Below are 12,659 nucleotides of genomic sequence, written 5' to 3'. Positions count from 1 at the left end.
GTAAGGAACATAATAGCTTGGCTGCTCTTTTGCCACTTTCAAATACAAGTTAACAATCAGTACAGATATTTACATCCACCTTCCCTGACTCCCAGCACACTGAGATCGGTGTAATTACAGTGCCTGCACCATGTCTTTAGTGGGTATATCAGGGGCAAGTTATTAAATCCTATGAAGTGGATTGCTCTGTTCTCAGGACCTCCTGCCCCAGCATCTGTTTTTGAGACCCTTCAGGGGTCTTCTGTTACTGTACCCTCATTTTCTTCCTTGCTGAATTGTTTCTTGGAAAATTATGCAATTGTAGCAAACAGAATGAAATATTCCTGTTGGAGGGAGAATCTTCCTCTGGTCCAGAGAAGGAATAGAACAAATGGGCACGGGGCACAATAACATGGACTTTTTCCAGTTGAAAAACACAAATGTCTGGACAGGCAGCACCCTTCATCATTCCCTGTGAGTGATGTAGCAAGGAAACATGCCTTGCTGCTGCCATAGCCCTGACATCTGCTCCTTTTCATTAAGGTCTGGCCTTTCAGAAGATTCTCTCACACACCTAGTGGTGGCCATGCTGGTACAGTCTGAACTTAGACCCTGCTTTGGTTTCTCCCCCATGGATAAGAAAAGCCGGACCTGCTGGTGGGAGTGCAGGATTGCAGCACAGCAGGATTTTTGTTGTCTCTTAGTTTAGTGCACTTTATCTCCATGCGTGCCTGAGCACATAGGATCTCAGTATGTGTGAGCACGACTTTGGTCTCAACAGGACTAAAAGTAGCAAGCTTTTGTTTGGTGGTGTTACTTGGAGTGGGAGACACCACTCATCAGAGCATCAAATTTGTGTGCTGCAAAACTGAGCACCTCTAATTACACAGCACCCCAGGCCTCAGTCTGCCTGAAATCCTCTTTGTTTAATTTATGTTAGCCACTGTTGTTCATATCCACATTAGGCACCATTGTTCGCATACATGTTGAACTCCTGACTTTCAAGGCCAGCAGAAGGCATTAAGTTACTTAGGTTGTCTCTCATGTGTCCCTGCAGAATTTCTTCCAGACTGATTTGGGCCTTTCTTTTCATTTCCCAGAAAAATCGCTATGAGATTTATGTTGGCCTACTGAAAGAAGGGGTGAAGGAGCTGCTGAGCGGAGGAGAAAACGATGCGCCAGGACTGAAGAAATCCCACTCAAGTCCTTCTTTGAATCAGGAGTCTCCAGTTAGTGCCAAGGTGAAACGCAATGTCTCAGAGAGGAAGGACTACAGGCCAGAAACACCCAGCATTAAGCAGAAGATCACTTAGGGTGGTAATGACAACTAGGGGAACAGCCATGCAGCAAAGTATTGGTGGTCAAAATTTTTTCATTTAATAACCTGTCATTCACAAAAAATAAGTGCATCTGCCTGAATGGGGTGTTAGTGACATTTTCTATTGTATATTTTGCTGTTTCTGTGCAGATTGTGGGAGATGTCTTTGCTCCTGCTTTGCTTTGCTTTGTTAATTTATCATTTAGCAGTTGAAGCATCGGGACTTTTTTGTGTTATTCTGTTTCTAAAGGAGCTGGGGAAGGGGTAGAGCGCTGTGACATTTATTCTGTCTCCTCCCCATTTATCTCCTCCCATCGGCATGTGGCTTTCATCTCTCAAGTCACTTGTCACTTTATTTACGTGGTGGGTGGGAAAAATAACTGGACAAGTGCTGCAGTGCTGTGAATGTGAGCTGTAGCTGTGAGAAAAGCTGTGCAAACATGCAGCTGCAGAAGGCTGACTAGAGGCTAGGGTGCTGGGAACACTAGTTTCCGGACAATGTGGTGCGTGTTGGTACTGGTACTTAGCAGCAGGTGGTACACTAAATAGTCACTGTTGCTTATTGTTACTGCATTGACCCTAGACACTTCATGGGTGTGATGGAATGAAACCTGGAAACCTCTGGCAATGCTGAGATGACGGCATTGGAATAATTTGTTTGCTTCCTTCCAAGCAGAGAGCCTTCTCCTGAGTTTGCAGGCTGGAAGGCATCCAACCCCATGCTGTCTCTGCAGTCAGGAAGATTAGGGATTACCCAGTTGGAATGGCTATCTGGTCTTCACATTTATTTGCAGAGAAGGCTGCTGTAGATGTCAGCCACTATCATTATATATTAATTATATATATTAAAGACAAAGGGCCTCTGTGTAGTTTTTAACTATACGCTCTCACTTAGCTGCTATATAGAGCCTTATGATATATTGTGTCCTGTCGCTTCCCCTTCCAGGGGTTTCCTTGTTGGTGTGCACAAAGAGCTGCTTTGAATTCCTCTCATAGTGACAAAGCACTTTGCCTTTTTTCTTCAGAATGGGATTCTCCTCAGTTCTCCATTTTCCTTCTTTCGCTCACATATAGGTCAAAGAGGCTGGTGCCTGCTCACAGTTCCTGCATACCCTGTGCCAGGCTTTCCAAGGGGAGCACAGGTCTGGAAGAGACCACCATGGGCAGGTCTTTCCATACCTGAAAGGCCCCTGTTTGTGCCATACACCCTTGGAGTAGCCAGCAGTTTTCAGGCACAGAGAGCAGAAAGATGACATAGAAATAATTTTCCTACTTCGCAGACCCTCTTGTCTGGGCAGTGTCATGGCTCTGCAGAGAGTGCTTTCTCTCCTGTTACCTGCTACCCAAGTTTTAATCTCAGTTTTTATACTGGCCCACAGGGTGAGCTTGGACAGGTCTTTCCCATTTTGTGTCACCCTTTCCCTATATGAAGTAGTACTACCAAACTGGCCTTTCCCACAGAGCACCTTGGGAGATAATGTTGAGGGCCAGTTGAAAATTGCTCCTTGCTGTTCGTTCTCTTGTGCCTGGCACAGGACAGCCTTCTTGTTGAATGCAATTCTTGATGCATGTAGAAACGTCAAGATCAATGCAGGGACTGTTTAGAAATGCACTGGTGTTTTCAGCCCAAGTAGTCCAAGGGCCACACATTAGAAACACTGCTACCTGAGTGGATGTGTGTTCTGTCAGGCTTCCCAAGGGTCCAAGTCAATTCATCTAGTTTTATCAGTGGGCAAAACTAGGAGTGATCAAAGAGAAAAGGCCCTTAACAGGCACTGCATGACTTGCCTTCCCTATTGAGTACCACCATGCAGCAGCTTTCCTGGTGGTGTGCTGACTCTGACTGTTGGCATAACAATGATGTTGCGCTCTCAGGTGTGAGGTTTTGGGGCAAATTGATCCTTGCTGCTGCAGCCTGGCAGTAAAGACAGATGAGACTGTTCTCACGAGTGATGTTGGGATGCGCATCCATCTGGCATTTGCCACAGTTGGGGAATGCTGAATACACCTTTGGGAAGAAAACTTGACCCTCCCTGTTATGATTAAGGAGTGGTATTCAGTGTTCCCACTGAGACTGTCCAAACTACATGGCCCTTGTTCACTCCCTCCTTCCCTTCCCCATCCTTGCAGTGGGCTGGAGAGGAGAATTGGAGGCATAAAGAACAAAGATCACAGGTTGAGATAACAACAATTTACTGAAAATGGCAATGAGATAAGAAAATGAATGGTAAACAACAACAGTATTAATAACACAGTGCTCAAGAATGCTCACGACGCAGAACCCTACAATACCCAACCATTTGCTTCCCAATCCCTGACCCAGGAAGAACATCTTCTCCTGTTTCTGGAAAATGACATGAGGTAGTATAGAATAACCTTGAAGTCCAAGCTGGGCTACTGCATAAATTAACCCCATCCTGGCCAGAACCAGTACATCATTCTGTGAATTATTTTATATAACAATAGGATACATGCAGCAGAAACAAAACCCAAAAAAGCTACAGATCTGTAAATGGCCCTGCTTGGTTGTCAGGGTTGCGTTGAGTACATGATCTTTTTGAAGGCAGGCTAGAACATGCTTGGCAAACTTCATGTGTTTATGGAGTGCAATGCTTCAAAAGGCAAAGAGGTGACATTTAACTTTCTCTTCCCTGGCTTTAAATGTATTTTGGTTGTTGAAAATTCCAGTTAAATTGCTGAGCTCAAAAAGAAATTACTCCTGTTAAATGCATGTTCCAGCTTTGACACAGAAACTGGGTAATTCCTCTTCAAAGTCATTGCAGAAAAGATGATTTGAAGCAATAGGAAAAATCAAAAGGTGAACTGCAAAAAGGATGTTTTTTTCATTATTTATTATCTATTTCCATGTATACTTGTAAACAGATAGGATATTTTTTTTAGGTCTCCTCTGAGTGTATCAAATGCAGTTTTTCACTGCATTTTTTAGTCGTTAAACATTTGTTGAGCTTAGAGCAGTCTTGCTGAGACTGCTGAGGCATGCAGATCAGTTTACCCAGAATTTATAGGTTTTGCTCCAGTTTTAATTAATGCCATTTTCCTTGGTTGCTTTACAATTTATAAGCATCCCAGGCACCTGTGTAGAAATGCACGCTTAGGAGAACATGAAAAAAATGTGATCCTCTTGCGAAAGTTTAAGACTCCTGCCCTCCCTTGGGAATAGGTTCATCTACCAGTCAGTACTGTAATTAGTTTTTTTTCCCTCCTGATGATACTATAAAGGATAGGGCAGGTTCTGAGGTGGTCTAAGTGGTGCATCTCCTTGAGTGGCACCATTAAGAGTCTGACCAGCAGCTTTGCATGGTACCCTGCACCCTGCCTTTCTTTGCTGAAATGTTTGTCTCTAGGGAAGATCAGTGCTTGACTGCAGTGACTCGGGAGCTCTGGTTGCAGTATGTAAGGATATTGTGCTTGTTTCCAGCCTGCCTCTGGGACTTGAGCTGCAAATCACTGGAGCAGCCTGCAGTTTCCTGGGTGTACTCAGTGTAAGGAGCTACTGGCTGGCCGCCACGAGCATGTGTGCATGTGGGAGAGCCTTTGCATTGGTGACGCAGGGAGGTGCCATCCTTCCTTGTCACCCTTCCTGCTCCAGTGTGCTATCGCTGCTCAGGCGAGGCCTCTGCCTACGTGTAGAGAGTGGGGATGCAAAGAGGGGGAGCAGGCTAAGGCTAGCCCCTCCTTACTTCCCCTTAAGGTGCAGACAGTGGTTCTGGGGGGACCCTCCCAGCTCTGAAGTGTTGCTGGCTCCAGGGGCTGAACCATCTGCTATCCCCAGTTAAGGGAGGAGAGACAGGAAAGGGCCCCACTGGTCTGCACCTGACAGCAGAGGGCTGATGGAGAAGGGGAAAACTGCTTTCCCCTCTCCCCACCCAGCAACCAAAGCAGGTAAAATACTCTCCTGAAGCCAAAACCATACTCTCTTCTATGATTCAGCAGGATGCAGGGGACTGTTGAGATGGATTTTGTTCATCAGTGGCTGCAAAAGGGACTCCCTGGACTAGCTGTGTGTTTGCATCTTGCAGATAAATTACGCATGAACCGGTGAACATGACTACAGCTTCTAAATCCAGTATTTATGTTGTGTCTTCAGCTGATGCAGGGAGATAAGTCAGCCAGCAGAATGATTAATGCAGCAGAGTTGTGCGGGAATGCTGTTCAGCTGTGTTGCCAACTCAGAGTTTTTCATCTGTAGCCAGTCACTTGTAAATGGTTACCAGAAACTTTCTAATGGTTATTAACAGCTCCTCACTAAAATACTTTCCCTCTGATCCTGCCTGCTCCCAGGAGGAGTTTGGTCTAACAGACCTCCAGGGACTGAATTGTTCAGTGACTTTTCACAGTTCCAATACCTTTGGATAACAAGGTTGGTTGCTCTTCTGGCTTGAAAAAGCCAAAACTTTTGCCTTTCTCCAATGGGGAAATGAGGTTCTTGCTTGACTGGAATACGCCATTCAGTGGAGATGTGATTATGGCAGTGGAAGAAGTCAGAGATGACAGGGTTATCATCTGACTTCTTGGAGGCATTGTATGGCAATGTTCTCCTTGAAAGTGGGAAAGGCTTTTCTCTACAGATGGCTTGCTGCTTACTGTGTCTACATTCTCCATTTTTAAATTAATTTTGGTCTTGTTGCAGTTAGTCTGACAGCTCCTCCTCCTTTTCTGACAAGCTGCTCGTCTGTCATCTTAGCACCTCAGCTGCTTCTGTATAACAGGTCTGTTTCCTTCCATGCTTACAGAAATCCAAAAAACTTGACTCTTCTATCTTGCATTGAGAAAACCTACTCTGAAGCAGTGCTGCATTGAATGGATAACCCTGTGAACAGCTTTTTCACTCTGCTTGTTGGTAGCCTGTGTTTCCAGCCACAGTTATAGCTGGGAGGTGCGAGACCGAGTTTTAGACTGCCATGATCCTCTAGTTTTATGCTGCAGGGATGCAAAGTCCCTTCCCACACTTAGGCCAGACACTTGCAACATTTCTACTCTTCTAGTATCCAGTATTTCTACTGGCTCCTTCTGCAGGGTTAAAGGCAGTATTCGCATCTTATGCCAAGAAAACTTGCAACTTGCTGCTTGTTTAAATTTTCTCCCCTATTGCTCTCCCCAGGCTCTGGGACATCACATCTGCTCTGAGGGGGCAGTTAAGAAGTCCACATTTCTTGTCAGAGCACAATAATTGCTCCCCAGTGTGTATTCTCAGCATCTGGTATCTAGGCTTCCTAGAGGGATGAACCATAGAAGCTGTCTCAGAAAAAGCTAGTCTGCAGCTTGTGCTTTTTAAAGGATATTTTTAGTGCATATAGAAGCAGTACGTCTGGTCTCTCCTCTCTCCCAGAGCTCTCTCAGCAGCATAGGTGTAGCATAGTGGGTTGCTTCACTTGGAGGGTCACTGTGGAGACCTGAGCTCCAGGAAGAGGTTTGTCAGCCTTCAGAGAAATGCTGCCACCTGAGCTGAGCATCAGTGCACAGGACAGTGATGTTGTATGAAGAAGCCAGTGCCACCCTCCATGGCTGGTCACCTGCTGGAGACTGTGAGGTCTATCATTGCCCTCAGTGTTGAACTTAAGGAGAAATGCTGGCTTCCCTTTCCCTCTAGTCTGTGCTGCTGAGGAACTGTCTTTACCACCTGCTGCTTTTCTTCCTTGTCACAGCAGCACCCTTATCCAGGGATACCACAGTCCCTTTCTTAGAAGACTGCTTTACATGAGAGCAAGGAGGAGAGGTCATTGGAAAAAGTCTGAATGCCATCTGGGAGTATCTGCTCTGCTGATGGCAGCATGCAGTTCAACATTGAAATGAGGCAGGCCCAGCCTTGCCTGAGGGAATGTCCCTTGCTCAAATATTTTGTTAGCTGAATTAAAGTTGTGTTTTAGTTATTTATTAGGGCCTATCCCTTACCAAATGCAAGCAAGAACTTTCACAAAGGTTGGACCATTGACCTGACTTTGCCCTTGTGGTCAGAAGGAGCAGGTTTAGGCTAGTTTAGGCTATTCTCTCTTGCCTGCCTTTGAATGCTTAATTATTCCATAAAAATTCTAAATGTTTAATCCATGAGGGACCTCCCATGGCATCTGCTTTTAAAGTGAGCCAGGAACCAGCTGGGGTACAGGCCAGAGGTTTATTTGGACCAATAAAGGTACATCACTTAGCAATGCAAGCATTGAAAGTGCTACAAGCCGCAAGGGCAGGATTTTTCTCTGACAGAAACCACTGTAATTAGTAGCCACTCTGGAAGTGATCCTGTCTGTAATTCACCTAAATGAGACTAGCACAAGAAGACAGTTTTTGTCTAAATAGGCGAAGTTTCAGCTTGGGCCAATTGATATCATGGTGTAATGACAGAGCAGCTAGCTAAACTGCCATGAAGACTTGTTTGACACAAAAGCCTCCAACTCCCCTTAGCCTCTTGCTGGGAAGAGGGAGATAAATGCTATCAAGTCTGTGTCACCACACAGCACAAACTCTACTGGTAATATAAGTCTTAACTCACACACTTACGAAATTCTCATACTCAGAGCTGTCAGATTCTGAAAGACTGTAGGATGAGAACAGGGGTGGGTTGTGGTTGGGGTTTTTTTTAAATTTGTACATATTCATGACAACTGTGTCCTCTTACTTGAGTCTAGAATTATAATTTGGCTAAAAGGACAGAGTTTTTTAGCTGTTGAAAAACTTTAAAATCACTCCTCTTGTGAGGTACACTTTGAGACTTACATTACTTGGTGAACGTGTTTAAGTGATGCCTATAGATGTGTGTATGTCCTAAGTATAGTATGGCTTCTGTGGCTCAGCACTGCAGAACCTGCTCTTCTTTTCTGAGCTTGTTTGGTCAAAGCATTCAGCAGCTGCAAACATTGTTAGGATGCTTGTTGTTCTAATTGTTTTCAAGTGAGGTTAAACAGCTATCAGAGCTTTTGCAGATTTAAGGTATACTTTGAGCTGCCTTGATCTTCATGTGTTGTCCACCAGGGGCTGCCTGTTGTTTTGCATGTTGAAAGCAAGGCATATATTTGAGAGTCTAAGCAAGAGCTAGTGGGTGGAATTTTCTGCTAGCTTAACACTGGGCTGACTTTCTCCCTGTTTATATCAACCGATGCCTGTACAAGGGGCATCCATGCTGACTTCTTCTGAAAATCATGCTCTGGGGATCTAATGCACAGCTTTACTTCTGAAAACGTTGACCTTGCTCTGTGAAAATTCAGCAAAGGGACATCATGTCCAAAGTGTCCAAGAAGGACAGGTGCCTGTGATGTCTCCTGCAGATACAGCAGCACAGCAGTAGAGAAGGGTTTTTTTCTACAACTGTTCAAATTCCCAGAAGAGTGGCTCATAGGTAGGGAAGAGAAGAGCAACAGAGCTAAAATATCTGTCTTGGGCTTCTCTTATGCCTTCCAGAGGTTTCTTTTGAGAGTACTGAACAATCTTTTAACAAGTTGCTGGTCTGAGGAAAAATACATAGGGAAACCCAGTGAGTTTTCCTGTTGCATTCTAATAAGGGCAACAGTAGCATGATCTGCATTATACTGGAAAGAGAGAACAAAAGCTGAGGGTGTGATTCTTAACTGGAGTCATAAAACTCTTTATCATGCAGTTAGGTTGAAGCACTTGAGCAACTTCAATATTGAAACTATGCCTTTGCACTTCACTGGACCACAGCCAGAGGGATTGCGCCTTGCAGAACTGAGACGCAAGTGAACTGCAGCTCCGAATGAAATGACAGAGACCACCATGTCACCTTGCTTTGGGCAAGCTGCAGTCCTGTAATCTTGTATTGGGTACTGGGCTTCTTCCTTGGGTTTCCTGCCCTCCATGGTGATGGGAAGATGAGGGTAAGCGCTGTCAGCTTTAGAGTCACAGTTAAGAAGTGTCATTTACCCTCCACCCGAGCTGTTACTATGTTGTTTTCCCTTAGGCTGAGAAAGAGGACTGAATTTTCAGTCAATGTTGCTTGGTAGCCAATGGGAAGCATAACTCAGCAGTGGCGATGCAGAAAAACTTTTTGCACATGTGTGTACATACACCTTATACATCTCTTGTGTGCAGAACTAACCGTACAGGATTTGACAACAGTCCTTGCAAGACCTTTCCTCTGGGTGGTCTCCAATTGCTTCTGTGATGTGTAGGAACTTTCTTTCTGGTAACCTTGAATTCAGTTTACTCTCATCACTGAATTGCTGGAGTGTTTTTCATGTAATACACTAGAGACAGTCCCAGTCTCATGCTTTGTGGTAACTTCTTGGTCTGCTGTGAAGCAACAACATTGAGGTAGCCATTAAATCTTTTCCAGCAGCATGGAACTTGCTGTTCTGACTCTTAGAGAGGTCATCATCTCAGGTTTGACACTATCCTACCACCTGGATACCCTATTTTGTCCCTGGGAATAGACATGGCCAGAAGAGCATACTTGGTGGTTAGAGTCAGAGATGAGCAGACTTAAGTCAAGCCCTGATTCAGGGAAGATTTTTCCATGTGCTGCTGATGTCCATAAGGACTCAAACATGTACTTGCTTACACAGAGATGCTTTCCTGAAGCAGAGTTGTCACTCTTTTCTACAGGTATCACAGGATGCCCTCCCTTATTCTGCTTCATGTATCTGGTACTAGAATGATCATTTCCTGATAAATGAAGGCACTTAATCAGTCCTCTTCCCCTTGGAAGAAGGACTTTTGGGGATATTGTTATATCATTTAAAATAATATTTTGGAATTTAAGTTTACATTGCTTTATTTTTCACTTGAGGTGACTGTATATAAATATTTTCCTCTATTTTATCATTGCTGATAAAGTAAGCCTACAGTATACAGACAAATAATTTGCCTTTGATGTATTGAAACTGTGAGATAAAAAGTAGACTTCTCTCTTGTGTCCATGTTCCTGACTATAACTCTGTTCCTCTGTGTTTTTATAAGTTCGAATAAATGTTGCTTACGGGCAACAAAGAGCCTGCAAGCTTCCCAATAATTTTTGTCATTGAACTCAAGCAACCCTATTGAAGGATCTCACATATGTATAATGATATATGTATATGTACAAACTTTAGAAAGAAATAAACCAAATGTATTTCATGTTCTGCAGCTGAATGTTTTTTATTTGAGCCCTGATAGTTGCTCCTACAAGTAAGAACATGAAGGTGGCCTACAGTGACTGACTGCCCTACTTCTGACTCTTGGCAGTCAGTAGTTTCAAGGTTTCCTGAGTTGAAGCATGTGTACTGTCTGCCTTACAGTCTGGATCTGACCTGCAGTTGGGGTAACCAATAGAGCCAGTGGCAATTTGTGCGCATTAGTCCTGTGTGAGGGCAGCTGGAGCACATGTCTCTTCCTTCTGCACCTGTACAAGAGGTGGCATCCCTTCCAGTTTTGTCAGGGTGTATAGCCTGCAAAGCTACCACTGTTTGCTGTGAAGAGACTGCAAGAAGAGAATTAACTGATTTAAAATGGGTTTACCAGCATGTGGATTAAAGGAGTGTAGCTGCAGCAAACAGCTGTTCAGAAATGACTGAGAGTTGATCTCAACATTTATATTTTATAAATTATTATATTATATTATATTATATTATATTATATTATATTATATTATATTATATTATATTATATTAATTATATTATATTTATAACATTTATATGAGGAGGTCACTGTTGAGATTGGGAATTGCTGCTGACATGGTGCCTGGCAAGAAAGGACCCATGAAAGGCAGAAGAGTCAGACACTAAAGAGAAAGATGGAGTGTGAAAAGGCAGAGGTGGGTGTGGTTAAGAAACTGTGCCTGTCGAAAGTAAGGAGAAACACTCTGTACAACACACAGCAGACAGCATTGTGCTTGCAGTTCTTGGGTTGGACATAGCTCAACATGGGAAGTTAGTACGCTGTGTGGAGGGTGGGTCACAGGGCAGATGGAGAGGATGTGTCCAACACAGGTGGGTTGTGCCCAAGATTTACAACAGGGCTAGCAGCTTGTACTCGGAACAAGAGTAAGGAAGACATGTTTCTTACCAAGATTTCTATGAGTGTTTTGACTATCTTGAGGTGACTGTTTCTTTATATTTTTCCTCAGAATGTTGCCTTTATATGAATGGTAAGACTTTCACTCTTGAGATAGCTCTGTGTGTGTTTGTTTGTTTGTTTGTTTGTTTTTTTCACACTATGCCTTGGAATATCAGGTTTTTCCTCTATTGTGCCATCCTGCATTGCTTCAAAGCACTTGGGATTTTTTATTCCAATGCAGACTTCTTTATTAATATGTTTTTAATGAAAAGACTAAACAAAGTGGTGGTAAGGATGAGTGGGAGTATTTTAAAAGGTGTATTAAATGCCACCTCTAAGGCCGAATGAATGTTTGAACTGTGTCTGAATGTTAATGTAAGTACTGCTCACCACATTTTTTCTTACTGTTTCTTCCTAGCTGAGAGTCAACGCTGAGCATTTTCTGGTGGTTTTTCTACCTGGAATCATTAGTCACGTCACGTTGCTCACAATGCAGTGAGCGAGAACAAAATGACAGAACAGGTGCAAACTGAAAGACAAATGCATTTATATTCTCTTCATTGTCTGTTTTCAGTTCAAGTTTCCAAGTACAGAATATAATTATCAAGGAAGACTGAAAAGGCCAGTTTGTGTATGCAGGAGAAACCTCCACAGTCTACAGCAGCTACGCATTTCTTTGGGTATTCATAAATAATGTAGCATGAGAAAGAGACTTAGCCCAAAGTAATGCACAGTTTGGTCTGAAATGGTCATGATTATCTCTAGATTGGAATTTAGAAGAAAGTTCTTACCCATCAGAGCACTGATGTACTGCAGCGGCCTCCTAATCTACAGGGTAAGGGCAAAAGTACCCAGTGGCTTTTAAGGGTGGAGCTGGAAAAGAAATCACATGATGATAACCCAGGTTTTCATTTTTCAGGTCATTGAACATTGCATCTGTTTCTTTCCATGTTTGCTACTAAATTGATGTTTCTCAAATTATGTCAGCCACTATGCTAACTATTTATACCAGAAAAAGGGCCATCCTAGAAAACATGAGTTACTGCAAAACAGCTGTCCACCTTGACAGGTTTTCTGTGTCATGGTCACATTCATTTTAGGACAATTTTTTTCTGGTCCCATTCCACAGCTAGCTTTTGGATAGATCAACACATAAATTATGTGGGTTTTTGTTTTGATGGCTTTCTCCTCACAATAAGATGCAAAGACAAGGAGCTAAACTGGGATAAGATGAAGGAATCAAGACTAAGTAGACTTATTTGCCTTGGTGAATGTGGAGGTAATATGTTGCTATTATGAACTGAAAGTTTGTGGGGATGGTTTTGGCCCCTTTTCCCAGGTGGGGTGTAATAAAAGGCTGAG

General features: G+C 43.4%; 1 protein-coding gene across 2 annotated transcripts in view; it reads left to right on the top strand.

Annotated features, from left to right (window-relative positions):
- Window positions 1-10,378, top strand: part of PSD3 (pleckstrin and Sec7 domain containing 3) — a 117,048-nt gene extending 106,670 nt beyond the window's left edge. For both annotated transcript variants that reach the window (XM_059874028.1, XM_059874031.1), the window contains one exon: window positions 1,080-10,378. In XM_059874028.1, coding sequence (XP_059730011.1) covers window positions 1,080-1,292 — 213 coding nt within the window. In that variant the 3' untranslated portion in view covers window positions 1,293-10,378. The remainder of the gene's footprint in view (window positions 1-1,079) is intronic.
- Window positions 10,379-12,659: the final 2,281 nt, after the last annotated feature.

This window comes from Haemorhous mexicanus, chromosome Z (assembly GCF_027477595.1).
Source record: "Haemorhous mexicanus isolate bHaeMex1 chromosome Z, bHaeMex1.pri, whole genome shotgun sequence".
NCBI classification, from domain to species: Eukaryota; Metazoa; Chordata; class Aves; order Passeriformes; family Fringillidae; genus Haemorhous; species Haemorhous mexicanus.
The sequence above is the reverse complement of the archived record's forward strand: the minus strand, read 5'-3'. Positions and strand labels throughout refer to the sequence as shown.